At 43.1% G+C, this 16,411-nt stretch overlaps 1 protein-coding gene across 4 annotated transcripts; it reads right to left on the bottom strand.

Annotated features, from left to right (window-relative positions):
* Nucleotides 1-1,227: 1,227 nt before the first annotated feature.
* Nucleotides 1,228-16,288, bottom strand: DUS1L (dihydrouridine synthase 1 like). Of its 4 annotated transcripts, none has more exons than XM_050981168.1 (13): nucleotides 15,903-16,288; nucleotides 12,299-12,407; nucleotides 11,360-11,410; nucleotides 9,535-9,647; nucleotides 8,689-8,771; nucleotides 8,422-8,525; nucleotides 7,326-7,470; nucleotides 6,563-6,721; nucleotides 6,183-6,299; nucleotides 5,525-5,691; nucleotides 4,900-4,937; nucleotides 1,902-1,977; nucleotides 1,228-1,611 (listed from the first exon to the last, which is right to left on the bottom strand). In XM_050981168.1, the coding sequence occupies exons 1-13, from the start codon at nucleotides 16,137-16,139 to the stop codon at nucleotides 1,472-1,474; spliced, it is 1,539 nt and encodes a 512-aa protein (XP_050837125.1). In that variant the 5' UTR covers nucleotides 16,140-16,288; the 3' UTR covers nucleotides 1,228-1,471. The 4 variants fall into 4 exon arrangements, with proteins under 4 accessions (XP_050837125.1, XP_018774351.1, XP_009092514.1 ...); XM_018918806.3 differs by having other exon boundaries at nucleotides 1,228-1,579; XM_009094266.4 differs by having other exon boundaries at nucleotides 1,228-1,579; nucleotides 6,183-6,271; nucleotides 6,625-6,721.
* Nucleotides 16,289-16,411: the final 123 nt, after the last annotated feature.

The following is a 16,411-nucleotide window of genomic DNA, read 5'->3' as shown; positions in this document are numbered from 1 at the left end:
GTTCAGGTTGAAACTTTTTTCCATTTGTGTGGTGATTTGTAGCTTGATGCAGAGAGGTGGGTCTATGTTGCAGTGCCAAACTGAGCAGTTTTTCAGCCCTGTGTCAGGAGTGTGGCAGCCTCCAGCCATGCCATGGAAAGGAGTGGGCAAGATAAGGTCTATCTGCATTTCTCCATTGTGCTTGTTAAGAAATGCCTTGGCATGGAGGGAGGGACAAATATACCTTAAATACTAATTCTTTATAGAAAGGTATCTAATTGGCACTCTCAAGTGTAAGGCCCCTCCTGACTGTTTCTTCACACGGGCTTCTGTGATGACACTGTATTTATGAGAGAGAGGTGTGATCTAAATCTCCCTGTGTGGGTAAGAAGCTGAATGTTTCACACAGCCCCAGTTCTCTTGTGCTGGAACTGGCTGTTTTGCCGTTGCAGACTTTGAGCAGGAGAATGACTGAGCCTTCTGATCTTTTTGGCAAACTGTTAATGGGGAGAAGTCAAGTAAACAGTTTGAAATTCTGGGATAATAAATATTTAGGTTTTTTCCTAGAGGAGGGGGGAACAGACCAGGAAACTCAGAATACTTAACAGCTTTAGCATGTATGCCTAGGCAAGGAAAGAAGTGGACTGTTATCACAGGAAGTGGAAGAAGTTCCCATCTTTCAAAAAGGCATGTGTAGGACCTGCATCTGGTTTTGTCACATGTCTGTCAGACTTTTATCACGTGTGAAGGACAAATGACCACATAATGAAGTATGAGACCTTGAGCAGGGAAATATTAATGGACTTGGTTCCAACTTCCCACATATTTTTAGACAACCGTCTGTGTTAAAATAGAGATTTCATCCTCCCCCAACCTTTGGCTCATAGAAGACTGTTAAGTTTGATCATACTGTAAGAAACTAATAATTGTTAATGTGGATATAGCAAGATCTTACAGTTTTACATTCACATTTTCCAAGTACTGCTGCTTTCCTTTCTGCATTAATAATGTGGCCTACTAAAACACTAACAAATGTGACACATTTTTCTGTTAGTGAGGAAGTCGCTGACACTGCTACTTTTAGCATGCCAGAAGGCTGTTCTAATACAATAAATTTAGTTGCCAGTATGAAAAACAGAACATGAAGGGTTAAGGAGCATACAGGAGGCAGAGTGTAATGGCAGCTTACAGAAATTGTCTCCACCCAAAAATGCAGCATTTTCCATCTTTCAAATACAGCATTAGACATTTAATTCCATCTCTTTTATTTCAAATGCAGGATAATTCCCTGAGTAAGCAGTTTTTTACTTAAATAAAACTTTTCCAGAACTTAATTATGTGGAAGAAGTTCACACAGCTGACAGTGAGCTGGAGATGACACATTCTTTGGCCCAGGGAAGTAGTGTAGTGGTCTGGCAGGAGCTCTTGGACTGTTCATTTCCAAAGCTTCACCCTGTACTGTCACCAGCCTCCTTCAGCACTGCTGTCTCCCCTACCTCTGCATCTCCTCTCTGACTGATCTCTGGGGTCTGAATTCCTCTTTGACTGTGCTGCCATGAAAGGGATTTTTCATACTTGGTCTTAAAAAGTAATCCATGACCTGAAAAAGCAAAAGGGGGAAAAAACCCCAAACTAACATCCTGAAATGAGATGACTACAGTGGTAAACAATATCTCATTTCCTTATAAAGAATAGGTCTTTACAGACTGGAAACCGCATCCCGAGGCTTAGGAAGCAGGAGCAATGACATACAGAGAAGGAAGAGCAGTCTTTTAAAATGGTACTACAAACTTTTAGATAGCATGTAGTATTTTAGGTAGTATGCAGATTTTAACACCCACCTACACCCCATAACCCAAAGATTAAGCAATGAAGATGGATAAGATGTTTGCTTGATGCCTAATAAGGCCAGATGCACTTACCTGGGCAATCTGCTACCTCCTTGAATGCTCTTTTCTTACAGCATCCTCGGCACATGTTAAACACACATTTAGTGCCCTGGGTTGGGATAGTAGTATAAAGAAGCTTGTGTCAGTGAAAATAAAATTATTACTGTTTACTATAATAATAACAATACAGCTCTGCGCTTTCAGATCTTTGAGAAAATACCCGTGCACTCAGCCTAATGAAGATGATGGAGTTGATGTCATATTGGATGCTATGTGCTGTTCGCACATAAAGAACAAAAAAAACCCCAACCAACCAAAAAAAATATCCACATTCAACTTGTGCAGCCCCCATAGCCTGTTTGGCAGCCCAAGTTACCCACCACAAGCAGCCACATGCCATAAGCCCTCTGGAACAAGCATGAACACATTTGGTGCTGGCTAGCTTGCTCTAGTTCTCTGCAGCATGAAACACATTGCTGCCATCTGCAGCTATGCCTACAATATGTTACCACCAGAATTACTTCCCTATTTGCATCTTAAAATACACCTGCATATTTATTAAAGTATAATATATGACCCTTAGTGGACAGCAGCAGCTGAGTCTTGGCTAACTGATGAGTTGGCAGAATGAGCCTGAGTCTCTGGGGTGCTTTGCTCACACACAGTTCACAAAAGGGAGTTGATATTGTTTACCATGGTTCCCTTCACCCCAGTTAGAAAATCCTTCATGTTTAGGGAGGCTTTAGTTGAGTTATCATTTTTCTTCTCCACTCCCCCCACCCCACACCCCATTTCATGACATAACTCAGAAACACATAATCTAGGGGAAAAAAAATAATTACAGGCCTAGTCAGAAGATTTCAAGAGCTATCTGCAACATTACAGTGATGCAACAGCAAAACAAAAATAAGTCTAAGCCCTGGTGCAGACAATCTTGCTTTATGCACCAAGCAATGTCACCTGGATTAGCTATGAAACAGGATGGCTTTGAAAGCAGGCCAGCCTAGTGCTCAATGCTTTCCCTATTTTTTCCAGCAGCTGCAACTTCAAATTGAGCCCCAGCTGGCGGCCGCTGCTTCGCTGCAGTAACAGTGTTACAACAGGGAGCAACATCATGCTTGTGTTGCAGGCTCCCCCACCCCCTGGGGTGTATGACATGCTAATTTTTAAGCTAGAACACAAAGTTACTTGCATTTTACACCCCACTTTACAGGTATATTAGCAGCAGTAAATACACTCTGCTTACACAGCTCAGCAACACCACCCTGTCAAGCAAACAGCTATGTTCTCCAAGGGAAAAAAATAAACAAGCAAAAGCAAAATGAACTCTTTGCAAATATCAAAATATTTGAAATTTCAATACAGAACCTGTAAAACCAGCTGCCTCATTTCACTTTGCTAATAGTGAAAGTCAATGTTAATCTATTGCAAAGGCAGGACTGAGGATAAGGAGGTGCTTAGGCTTGTTTTGATAAAGGCAGACATCCAAACACAACACAAAACAGAGCTGCAGCTGCTGCCTGACACTGCAGGCTGTACTGTGATGACATTTGAAGTATTTTTATTTTACACTAGAACCACACCAGTTATTCAAATTTTCCCTTTGCAGAAAAACTCCACCCACCACTAACCTCAGTAAGAGGGGGTTGTTTTTCATTTCACAGTAAAATACGCATGTCATACATGTGTAGAAGTCTGGAGATTTGTTTCCAAGATATCTTCAGAAATTCAATTAAGTCACTCAACTGCCTCAGCAGCAGCAGGACTGCACTTTTTTGGAGAGGAAGGCAAATTCTCTCAAAGAACCTATGTATGTTAAGAATTTTTGTGCAGCACCTTCAACCTCAGAGATTCGTTACAGTTAATGGTTAAAAAGCTTTTGCCCAAGTATGGACTTTCCTCCCCACACACACACTTATCAGCAGGACTTGGCATGCACCTGTGTGACTGGGCACTGGCACAGAGCTACCTCAGGATTTGGAATAACAGAATAGAATCATAGAATAGTTTGGGTTGGAAGGAGCCTTTAGAGGTCATCTACTCCAATCCCCTGCAAAGAGCAGGTTCAGAGCCCTGTTCAACCTAACCTTGAATGTTTCCAGGAATGGGGCATCCACAGTGTCTCTGAGAGACCTGGGCCACTGCCTCACCCTAAAATATTACTTCTAATCTAAGGCACATCTAGTCTGAATCTACTCTCTTCAAACCCACTGCCCCTTGTCCTACTCCAACAAGGCCTGCTAAAAATTCCATCACTGTCTTTCTTTTAAGTCCCCTTTAGGCACTGGAAAGGGGCAGTGAGGCTCCCCAAAGCCTTCTCACCTCCAGGCTGAACAGCCCCACTGTCGCTCAGCCTATCTCCTTGACAGAGGGACTCCATCCCCCAGTCATCTTTGTAGCCTCCTCTGGGCCTGCTGTAACAGCTCCCTGTGTCTCCTGCACCAAGGTGCCCAGAGCTGGATGTAGAGTGCCAGGTGGGGTCTCACCAGAGCAAAGGCACAGAATCCCCCCACCCCATGACCTGCTGTCCATGCTGCTTTTGATGCAGCCTAGAACACAGGGGCTTTTCTGGGCTGTGAGTGCACATTGGTGAGTCATGACCAGCCTCTCATCCACCAGTACCCCAAAGTCCTGGGCAGGGCTGCTCTCAATCTGTTCCTTCCCCCAGCCTGGATTTGATACCACAGTTGCCCTAACACAAGTGCAGAATCTTGCACTTGGCCTTGTTAAACCTCAGAGGTTCCCACAGGCCACTGCTTGAGCTTGTCCAGGTCCCTCTGGATGGCCCTGTCCCCTCAGGTGTGTCATCACTCCACTCAGCTTGGTGTCATCTGCCAATGTGCTGAGGACACTCTTGATCCCACTATGCACATCATTGATGGAGACATTGAGCAGTGCTGGTCCCAGTACAGACCCCTGAGGCACACCACGTGTCACTGATCTCCATCCAGACACTGCACGACTGATCCTTACACGGACATTTAATTTCTATTTAGTGGAAATGCTTTGATGGATACCTGTACTGACTTACCTTAGGGTTTCCACACTGATCACATTTTGCATACTTGGCTGAGAAAAAGAGAGAGAGAGAGAGAGAGAGAGAGAGAGAGAGAGAGAGAGAGAGAGAGAAACTTGATTTCACCAATGGTATTTTTATGTGGAAGAAGTAAGTTAAAAAAAAAAATCAGAACCAGAAAAGCTTGGTGCTTTTCTAGCCATAGACTCTTTTTGAAATAAAAATACAGTACCTCCAATAACAGTGTAAAGGTAAAAAGACTTTGAATTTTTAAGTGCCTGTGCTAAAATCCAAACATTGAAAATTTTAATCCTCAAGTCAAGCATAAAACAGGAGGACATCAGCTTGAAATTCATACATAATTTCCATTTCAAATGCTACAATGCAGTTTGTAAATAATTTTGATCTTAAAAAGATGCTTAGAGAGAATCAGTGACCTACTACTTTGATCCTTGTTTCCTTTACTAGTGAACATTATTTGAATCATGTTGCCTGCTACTGAAATTTCAATAGCAACAATTCCTCCTCTTTTCAAAGAAGTTTCTACAAGTACACAAGCCCGGAAAATTCTTAGTGGCCAGTTATTTTAAAGGTGGTATCAGCATATCTCCATACATTTATGCCAATAAATGGAACTTACGTTTTAAAGATGGATCAAAGCTTTTATTTGGATTTCTTAACTTCTTTTTTTGTTTATTCTTTGACAGAAGCTCAGAATTTCCATCTTCCTCTTCTTCCAGAGCACGTTTTCCTCGCACACCTTTTTCAGTTCCACTATCTCCATTCTCCCTGCATCTCTCCTTTGGCCTGAAACAGTGAATTCCTCATAAGTTGACTGGAGGGAAGAAGTAGCTGTTCCCTGACCATTATTTTGGTTTACAGAAATCTGGGCAAACTGCAAACCTTTCTATTGTAGCTACAATGAAGTGTCATTGCCCTTAGAAATGGGATAGAAAAACCTAGCTGTTTTGGTTAACCCTGGCAGTTACTAACAGACACACTATCAGATATATCAGTTGGAAAGTCAATTAAAGTTGGTCAGCTAAATTAGGCATATCAGGTTCTTGTTCTCAGCTGCTGTGGGATTCCTAATTTTTACTTTCCAGAGAGAGAGAGAAATTTGAGGAGGATCCAAAGGAGAAGATGCAAACAATGAGCAACATCCCCACAAACAAAGCAATAACTAGGAAACAACTAAACTAGAATACAAATAATCCAAAGTCTTTTTTTTTTTTTTTTTTATGGTATGGGTGGGAAAGGCCTATGAGTACCTGTAAGTATCAAAATAAGTAACTCACCCTGGCCTGATGTATGGCTGACAGATCCAGTGGAAAAAAGGCAACCCTTGTTTTGGCTTTTCTCCTTCTTTCTGATTAGCTATTTCTTCCTGCAGCATAGAGTTACAGTCAGTCTTCCTGGAGTTATCAGAAAATACACTAAGTAACACTTCAAACTCCAGGAAATCACAAATTGAAATTTAAGCTAACAATTACTGGCAGTTACATGTAGGCTAAAAAGCCATCTACTACGACAGATGAACTGAAGCACATTTGTAACTCCTATATCAACTTTATCGCACATAAAGTTGTCCAGGCTTAAGGGGATGCTACTGTAGTAAGCTACGAATATCAAATCCCACAGAAGTAACTAATGGATGGATGTCAACTCTATGACATACTTGGTACATTCCCACCAAGTGCAGGCAGTGCTGTTCTGGGAGATTAGGGCCCATCTTGGTACCTGGCATCGCAGTTTCAGCTCCCTGTTGACATCTACAATGCCCTCTAGAGTCTTCACTTTTGCTAATTCTTCACGCAGCTGCTGGTAAACTTGAAGCCTGAGGCAAAGCCCAAACATCAGTTATATTTAGACTGCAATCAACTAAAAATAACTGCATAAAAGCATTTTATACACTTTTCCAGATTCATTTGCCTTTGGTAGAAGCTTATATTCCTCTTTGTAAGTCCAGAGAAAAGCACACATATGTCTCTTCCAGATAAAGATCTGGCAGACAACCAAGGTACTTTGACATAAGTTAACATGAATGTACAGTGCATCAGCTGCTTCTCAGTAACTGCCCATAGCTATGCTCTTACTCCATAATAAATGCAACAGCACTCTGCCTCACAATGAACAAGGAGATAGTTAACTTGTGTTTGCCATGAAGTGTGTGCATATGGACAATTACCACATTGCAACTGGTGTGCTGTGAGATCACATCCTGGCTGATCTTGTGGCAACTTGTTCATTCCCCATGCCCTGTTTCCAAGATATGAAATAAAGGGTAAAGGCCTCAGCCCATGCCCTCTCCAGCCAGGCCCAAGAAAGAAAAGTTTGCGGCATACTCATTCTGGCCAAACAAATCCTTGTCCAGAAAGCCCAGACACTTTCTAAGCAGGATGAGCCCTGAAAACATTAAAAAGTTCTATGGAGATACTCACGTGTGATGCCAGAGCTTGAAGAGATGAGCCCTAACATAAGACAATGGACAAGGGTGCTTCCGCACGATCTCCAGGTACTCCTCAGCCATCTCCCACACCAATGGGTTCCGGCCCTCAAACAAAGCTGGGTTATGAAGATTACCTTCTAGGGAACAAAAAGAAATACTCAAACATTCATTTCAAGATTGAAACAAAGGTCAAAATCTCTGCTCTGGAGTTTGATAATCTCTTTTGTGATTCTGCAGCCACAGACACATCACCCATGTACTCTCAAAAGGAACACAGGGTCAGTAATACTCCAGCCTGACCTTGGGATACTACATTTCACTATGCAATTCCTACTTGTGCTGAACAGCTCATATCCAATTAAAGTACCATTTCTAGAAAGGCATCTAACCTTGACAGGAAAACAGTAAACCAATGAATAAATAGAGAAATCACTGCTTTTGTTGCCCAGTGGTTAAATACTGAAATGACAGGTGTCTTGCCTTATGTCTGTATTGATATTTGTCTGGCCCAAGTTCACAGATACAGCTTCTCACTGTGCTTTTCTCCACTGTCTTCACAAGCCTTTTGCTAACAACTATTTTCTAAAACCAAGATTCTACAACCCTTCTTTAATTGTGTGAGTGATTAGGAGCTTTTCTGGTGCCTATCCTAGCTCTTCCTGTAGGAAGTTATGTCAATTCTTTCTTGTTTCAACCCAACATGAACCACCTGCAGGAATATTAACCCACAGATGCACCTGGTTCATTGAGAACCATTCAAAAAACTGTTCCATTGATTAACAGATGTCACAAAAATATTCCAGGACCACAGGAGCCCCATATGCCTCCCATATGTCAAGTAATTACATTTGAGCTCAATGAGTCAATGCTATTGCAAGTCCAACATAACAATCCTTTACCAATCTTAAGGATTCCTATTCCTGGTATGAGATGGCCAGTGTAAGATGAGGGAGAATGGCCACTCAGCTGTCAAGCAAAGATGTTCATCAAGTCAATCTGACAGAAGTTTTTAATAAATGTATGTGGGGCTGCTAAGGGACTAAGAAACAACTTGTATTCTCACCAGAGTAGAAGTTAATTTTCTTTACCTGCACTCATGACACCATGTACTCCTGTCTTACGGATGCATTCTTCCACATCGCTGAGACACTGGATGTTTCCATTTGCAAATACAGGAATGTTTACAGCTTTTCTATTCCAATGAATAAAACAGATGCATAAAATTGAGAATTAGAGTCAACCCAGAAATTCTCCTCCTGTCACCTAAATTTGCTTGCTCTTCAATGCCACTGTACACTCTGTTTAAAATCCAGTGAGTTAGCAGGAATTCACTAAGATGGGTATTGCTCACTAACCTTACAGCTTGAATGTGCTCCCAAGATGCCACACCAGCCAGTGGTCCTTTCTGTTCTTTAGTACGGCCATGCACAGTCAGCAGCTGGAACACAACATTACATTTGCTTTCCACATGTATGCACCACTGGAATAAATCCACTGAAAAAAATTTCCTTAAACTTCCTACACTTCAGGAATGCCACTGAGTTCCTGCTGCTATTTCAACAGCGCAGGAAGTTTAGGAACACAGAAAGGTATCAGCAGCTCACCTACTGTGGCATGGTCTTAGGCTCCTTTCATCTTGCTATTCTATGGCATGACAAGATTCTATCATGGGAGAACCTACACGTTTCCTTTCCTTTTCCTACAAGATTCCATTTGTGATTCACTTTGGAATTTGTGATATATTGATCTAGCTTTCTCCTCAGCAGAAGGTCCAAACACTGTCAGTACTGTATCCAACTATAGACCATCTCTTCCAATTTAATTTGAGTTAAATCCTAGAAGGCTGCCGATTTCTTCTAGTCATACCTTTTGATACCCTTTTTCTTCTACAGTACTGTGGATTTCATGCATTCACACCTGCCTCCTGCAGCACTATGTGAATATTGAGATGCTCAACCACGGTGAAGGATGCTGCACAGTGCAGTGATTACAAGAGACTGAAATAGTTGTGTCTTTCGAACCACACCACTGAACTGCAGCCTAGGGCTGCAAACACACAGAATCTGTCTGCATCCTGTTTGCTCTGTCTGCAAAATAATGCAGCCTATTCATATCCAGAGTATACCAAGAACTGGTCATCACATACTTTACACAATGATGTGTGTCCAGTGCAGAGGTAGAGGGAGCAGCTGCCTTCTTACCTGGCAGCCAGCTTTCTCCAGCATCTGTGCATACTTCACTGTCTTGTCAATGTCTGGGAAAACGCGGATTTTGCATGTGATGGGAACAGAGAGCTTCTCGTTAGCCAGTAAAACTGAGAAAGATTGAAAAGACAGGTAAGTGGGCTGCACAATGCTATGAAAAGTGTCTGCTCTCCTCATGATCTGATACTGGGTATGGTATGGAAAAAGCCTAAGAAGTTACTGCTAAGCAGTTCTCACAGTTTAAAAAAATAGCAGTGTCCTCTGCAATCTTTACTGCATAGTTTAATCACGTAACAGTAACACACACATGAAACACAAAATCTGCATCCTAACAAGGTAGCATAAAATAGCCACCCATTTAACAGCCCTAACGCTTCCACTGCATTAAGCATCACTTTCAAAGACCACCTCCTCACAACTTAATTATTGATACAACTTTATTATCTTCACAGGCTATAGTACTCCTCCAACATTAACACTTGCTTTTCTATCTTTCCCACAAAAAGCTGCTTCACTTCTTTGCAAATTATCACCAAAAAAATCATTATAAGTAGAGTCTTGTCCATTGCAAGCAGAGGCTTATCAAGTGAGGTAGGCTGTGGATGCAATCAAGCAGTAAATGTAGGTTATAGAGTCAGGGTGAAATCTAGAACATCATAAACTCCCAGTACTCAGTACATGGATCACAAAAATACCAAAAAGAGAGCTAACAAAGAGAGCCAACAGGAAAACACTGAGTAATGTTGTGTCTGAAATTCTCTTCTCTTCCAGAGCTTGGATATACAATGTAGGAAGTCACCTGCTGTCTTCTAATCCAAATCCTATGAGCTCTAATGACAGGTACTTCCCATCACCCTTTCAAAGGAGCAAAGGTGTATACAGGTGCAAGCAGAAAAGAGTGCTCTACCATTTTAAAGGCAACTGGGGAAAGAAAGAGGAAGAGGACAGCCTAAGATATCTCTCTTACTAGACAGCCTGGGTTCACCCAACTAGATGACCTGGGTTCTCTTCACACCTTGAGGCCATTCTGATTTGCATATTTCTCAACAGCCACATTACATGCTGGGCAAGGATGCGCTGTCCTATCTTCCAGGTTCCCAGTAGTGTCTTTGTACCAAACATCACTAAAGATTCCCCAGACCACCGGGAATGCAAACAGAAATAGGACTGTCTAACTTCATGGTTCCAACACTTGCTTTGAAGTGGGATGAAGGCACATTCTCAGTTCTACAAAATGACCAAAACCTTGCTTTTTATATCAGTTACAAATGTATTTCTTAAAAAAAATATGACTCTGTTCACAACAGCTACTGATAGCCTGAAAATAACCTACACAAATTAGGAGAGGAAAGGCATAATTTGCTATACTCTGGACAGAAAGAGTACAGGAAGTTGATCAGAAAAGGGAAATTGTGGCTTCAAGCAGAAACACAACCCTTGGCACCTGAGAACTTCAATGTGAAAAAGCAAGGCACTGGGACTTCTACTGTTTCTAAAGCTGAAGAGACACTAAACTATCATTTGAGACTGGGACTTAATTGACTCACTTTCACCTGAAGTCTGTTTCAGGTACAAAAGTCTTTTAGCAGATCTACCGAGAGTTTCCAGTGGGATACCACCAAGTATCTTGAGGGTGCCACTGGAATACAGTATGAAATAAAAAAAAAAAAAAAAAAAAAAAGAACAAAAAAAAGAATTCAACTGCCCCTTCAAAACGCAAACACAACTCTGCCCAAAGAAATACGTTGCACCTCCTTTCCCCCAAAATCCCTAAACCTCCTCTCGATAATTAGTTTTTCCTATTCCCTCTCTAAATACTTACTCATTCTCTGAAGAAGATCCCACTCCTCTTGCAGAAATGCTCCATAGTGACCTATGATAAAACAGCATACGACAGACTTGTGCAGAAGAGTAAGATTCTGAAGCACAATTTTCATAAACTCTCACAAAGATACAGACACTCATATGCCTCACTGGCAGAAACAGAGTTGCTCTGTCCTGCCCCAACTGGAAGAGTGGGATCATTCTGTTCTCCCTGCCACCCTAAATTTACAGGATAAACAAGGAATACCCACACTCCACTTTCACTGGTACTTCCCAAGGCTGATGTGTTGACACTTGCAGCTCAACGCCCAACTTCTAAGGGATTATATCAGATGTTTAATAAATCCTATTAGGATAACAGATGATCAGACTGAAAGATCTATTTGTACCACTAATCATTTCCTATTAGTCTTTGAAAGCTATTTTGGAAGAGGAATGGGCAGCTACTGAACGAATATTTTCTCAACACCTTAACTGATCCAAAATTTTCAAACACTGCCTCTGGTCTTCAAACATGCAGTATCTAAGGGATTCAGTAGGTGTCATCTTCTTCTACACTATTGTGAAAAAACACTGCAAGTATCAGGGAAATTAAGGGTCTGAATGATCTAATTTTAAGTGCAGTTTTTCAAAAATAGGCTGTTTGAGCAAAAATCAGAAAGAAAATCAAGCTCTTACTAAAAATAATGTTTCTGAAGGACATTCTGGACATGGGAGCTGCCACTTAAGAAAAATCAGAATTAATTACATCTAATTTTTGCTTTAGGTACTACAAAAAGCATTACCTGCTAGATTGGGTGTAACTAAGTCTGACTTAAGCCATACTGCAGCTTCCCCAAGGCATGACTCGGCCCTCTTGATACTTGACTGCCAACATACCCATTTGAAAAACCATTTGCCATTTCTCTGCTTATCCAGGGTTCAGATTTGCACATACCTCTCTTTGCAATCATTTGGGGGCAACCCAAATTTAGGTCTATGGCATCACAGTAATCCTGAGCCAACAGTGCTGCTTGGACAAACACTTCAGGATCATTGGCACAGAACTGTGAAAACCAAAGAGAAGTGGAATAATCAGGCAATAGCTCTCTTCAAGTACTGACAAAAAGTTATGATGTAGGCAAATATGCACAGTTAAGAATACCAAACACTATTTCTCAAAATGATCAAGGGAAGCCATGTGACATAATCTTTTTGGATCTCAGTAAAGCATTTGATACTGTTTCTCACAGGATGGTTCTGGACAAAATGTCCAGCCCACAGCTGGATAAACACATTGTGTGATGGGCAATCAACTGGGTCATGAGTCAAGTGCAAAGGGTTATAGTGACTGGGATGACATTAGGCTGGTGACCTGTCATGAGAAGGGTTCTGCAGGGCTCCATCTTAGATAGGGCCAGAGCTCTCTAACAGCTTCATAAACGACCTGTAACCTTGCTGACATTTGTAACCTTGCTGAGGATACTAAACTGGGAAGAACTGTCCACACCCTGGGAGATACAGAGGCCCTGCAGAAGGACCATGACAATCAGAGGGCTAGGCAATCACAGACCTTATGAAGTTCAGTAAAGACAAGCAGCCTATTCTGAACCTGGAACAGGATGACTCTGCATGTATGGACAGACAGGGGAACAAAAGGCCGGAGAACAGGGCTCCAGAAAGGGATCTGGGGTCCTGGTTGATGGCAAGCTGAGTATGAGTCAGCAGTGCCCTGGCAGCCAGGAAGGCCAGCTGTGTCCTCAGGGGGCATCTGGTCCAGCATCACCAGCTGGGCCATGGAAGGGATTGTCCTGCTCTGCTCTGCACTGGGGCTGCTTCACCTCAAGTTCTGGTCGGGACACCACAATATAAGAAAGATCCAAAGCTGTTAGGGAGTGTCCAAAGGAGCTTACAAAGATGGTGAAAGGTCTGGAGGGGCCATACGATGAGTGGCTGAGGTCACTTGGCTTGGTCAGCCTAGAGAAGAGGAGACAGAGGGCAGACTCCGTAGAAATCCCTAACTTCCTCACAAGGGGCAGCAGAGGGACAGCTCTGATCTCTGCTCTCTGTCAGCAGTGACAGGTCCTGAGGGTACGTCTGGGCTGTGTCAGGAGAGGTTCTGGCTGGGTGTCAGGGACAGGTTCTTCCCCAGAGGGTGGTCAGGCACTGAAACAGGGTCTCAAGGGCAGTGGTCACAGCCCTAAACCTGCCAGAACTCAAGGAGCGTCTGGACAACACTGGTGGGATTCTGGTAGCTGTTCTGTGCAGGAGCTGGACTTTGTAAATCCCTTACAACTGAGGATATTCTATGATTCTATTAAAAAAACCTTGAAACAAAATCTGTGACACTTACCAGCTAAAAATTCTCAACCTTCAAATGACAAAATGAGAAAAATAAGCATTCAAGAGGCAAAGAAACATCAGATGAATATTTCACGTGTTGTACCAAAGAATAAGTGAAAACAACTTTTAAAATCCTCTGCAGAACAAACAGCTATAGCATTTTAACACAGAAAGGTGGTGCTTAAGGAAAGAGTTACCCATAATGTCTCTGGGTCTTGAGACAGCTCAAACTTTATAGATACCAATAAGCACAACTGCCTCTAAAATGAATTCCCATGGAATGTGAAACAGACACGTGGGCTATAGTCAAATGCTCAGTCTTAACTGAACGTAATTAATACTACATTTAAAACAGTGCAAAAAGCAAATTAATAAAATAAGTTAATTTGAAGCTTCTTTGTTAAAGAGGACAGAGACAGACTCTTCTTCTCATTTATAGTTTAGATTTTCTAAACCTCATTTTTCACAAAAACAATTCCATCATGTCTTCAATAAACTTGAAAAAAAATTTAAACACTTCTGAGCAGAAGGTACTACTTAAACCCTATAGCACTACATAAAATCATGACTGACATCAACTAAAATAAAAAATAATTTGCTTTCTCTAAGAAAACTGAAACTACGGAAAGCCTCCAACCATGTAATATAATGAGAATGTTAGCACAGTAAACAAAGTCTTCAGAGCAGGCTGAGCTCAGATGTACTTCTGTCTAATCTAATTCCAAGTCTCTGTGACCAAATCTTTAAGGACTGTTGCACAAGATCAATCCAAAGATCAGTTAGTTCCGTACTTTATATCCAAGAGTAGTCAGTGGGAAGAAGGGTAACACAGCAAGTTCACAGCAACTGATCCTGTTCTGGTAGTGTCACCCAGGACACACAGCTTACTGAGCTGAAGATCTGTGAGTTACAGCTTTCTAAGATTACTTGAATTTCCACCACTTTTACTTTTCTGTGTCAAAAGAAACTACCTCCCACAGAAGAAGAATGTATAAAATGCTGAGATTAGCTCATTTGGTTAGAGCATGGTATGGCTAATAACACTAAGGCTGTGAGTTCTATCCCTGTATAGACAATTCACTTCAGAGTTGGACTCAATGTACTTGTGGGTTGTAGACTCGAGGGTCCCTTCCAACCCAGAATATTCCATGATTCTGTGAAAGCTGTACTGAGACGGATCAAAAGTCAACACCAAAATGTCTAAGGAACAGCAGAAGCTGAAAAAGTGTCTTTTTGGACTTTGGAAACAGAAGGTGTGTTTGTTGCACCTAAAGACCCTCAAGTGTTTTTCTTAATTTGCTTTCTAAACTCATGCAATGTTCCAGAATCCAGTACATCCCACAGCAATGAATTTCACAGTTTATAACTACCACTACACTTAGTTGTTTCCCATTTATCATCTTCAAGCCAGTAATACTTCCACAGGCTTCTCCTCTTATCTCTCCCCTCAGTCAAGGGAGACACTTCTTTTCCAGAGTAAAGAGTCCTCAACCATTTAACTGCTCCGTGTATGGAAATCAGTCATTCCTCTGCTCATGACAACTGTCTTTGCCTGCATTATTCTCCAGCTCCACAAGACACTTTCCCTCTTTTGGATAGAGTGAAATACCATAACATCACACAGAAGTCCAGAAGCAGAAGCAACACATGCTTTAAAGTCTGTCCTGTTTTCCTTGCACCCTTTCTCTAAAGCTAAACACTGAGCTCAGGGTTTCAGATTAATACTCAAAAAAGCTGTGATCCTCGAGTGGCACCAGATCCAGGACACACCCTGACTCTACAAGACCAGCTGTAATCTGTTTCTAAAGATAAGGTGCTGAGGACTGAAACCCTCTGAGAAGTCCAGTGCTCCAGGCCGCTGTGGTTAAGACAGCAAATCCTCTGCTAAACATGGGACAAACAGAAAAACACTTATCTTCATGAACTGTCAGCGGTATTTAGAGGAAGAAAATGAGATTTCTGTCATCCTATATAACCACGTTAAAATGTGGATGAGGCTGACTACCTTCAACTCATGCACATTTGGGAAAGGCCTGGATTTGTTAGCAGGAGCGAGATGGAAGGCGCGCGTGCGTTTGGCAACGCTGACTCGCGTCCTCAACGTTACCCGAGAATGGCACCGCAAGGGGAGCCCAGGGAAGCTGTTCTCGGCAGCCACCGCCGCCGACCCTCCCGGTGCTGGGGGTGACAGGGGGAGCCGGGGCGGGGGCCGGGCTCACCTGCACGATAAGTGGGCGGTCCTCGGGACAGGCCTCGTCGTAGAGGTTCTCGCGGCGGTAGTTGGCGTCCCTGAGGAAGACCTGGGCGTGCAGCATCGGTGTGTAGCACAGTTGGGCGCCGTGGCGGCGGCTCAGCAGCCTCCAGGCCAGCTCGCTCTGGTCCACCATGGGCGCCACCACGTAGTGGGCGCTCCGCAGCGTCTCCCTCCAGAATGCTTCCCCGCGCAGCTTCGGCATCTCCCGCTTGCTCGCCTGTGCAGCGTTGCAGCTGCTGGCGGCCCGCGCCGCCGCCCCGGGGCTCGCGGCCTGAGGCCCGCAGGCTGCCGCGACCGCTGCGCCCGGGCCGGGCACCGGCGCAGCCGGACGGTGCCACCGCCATCACGCTCCGGCCGGCTCAGCAGTGCAGCCGCGCGCCGTCCCCTCCAGAAACCGCGGCGCTGCCAACAGGGGCCGCGCGCGGGAGAGGCGCAGCAGCTGCGGTGGCCCGCGCTGCCCGGGGCGGCTGAGGA

This window comes from Serinus canaria, chromosome 18 (genome assembly GCF_022539315.1).
Source record: "Serinus canaria isolate serCan28SL12 chromosome 18, serCan2020, whole genome shotgun sequence".
Lineage (NCBI taxonomy): Eukaryota > Metazoa > Chordata > Aves > Passeriformes > Fringillidae > Serinus > Serinus canaria.
The sequence above is the reverse complement of the archived record's forward strand: the minus strand, read 5'-3'. Positions and strand labels throughout refer to the sequence as shown.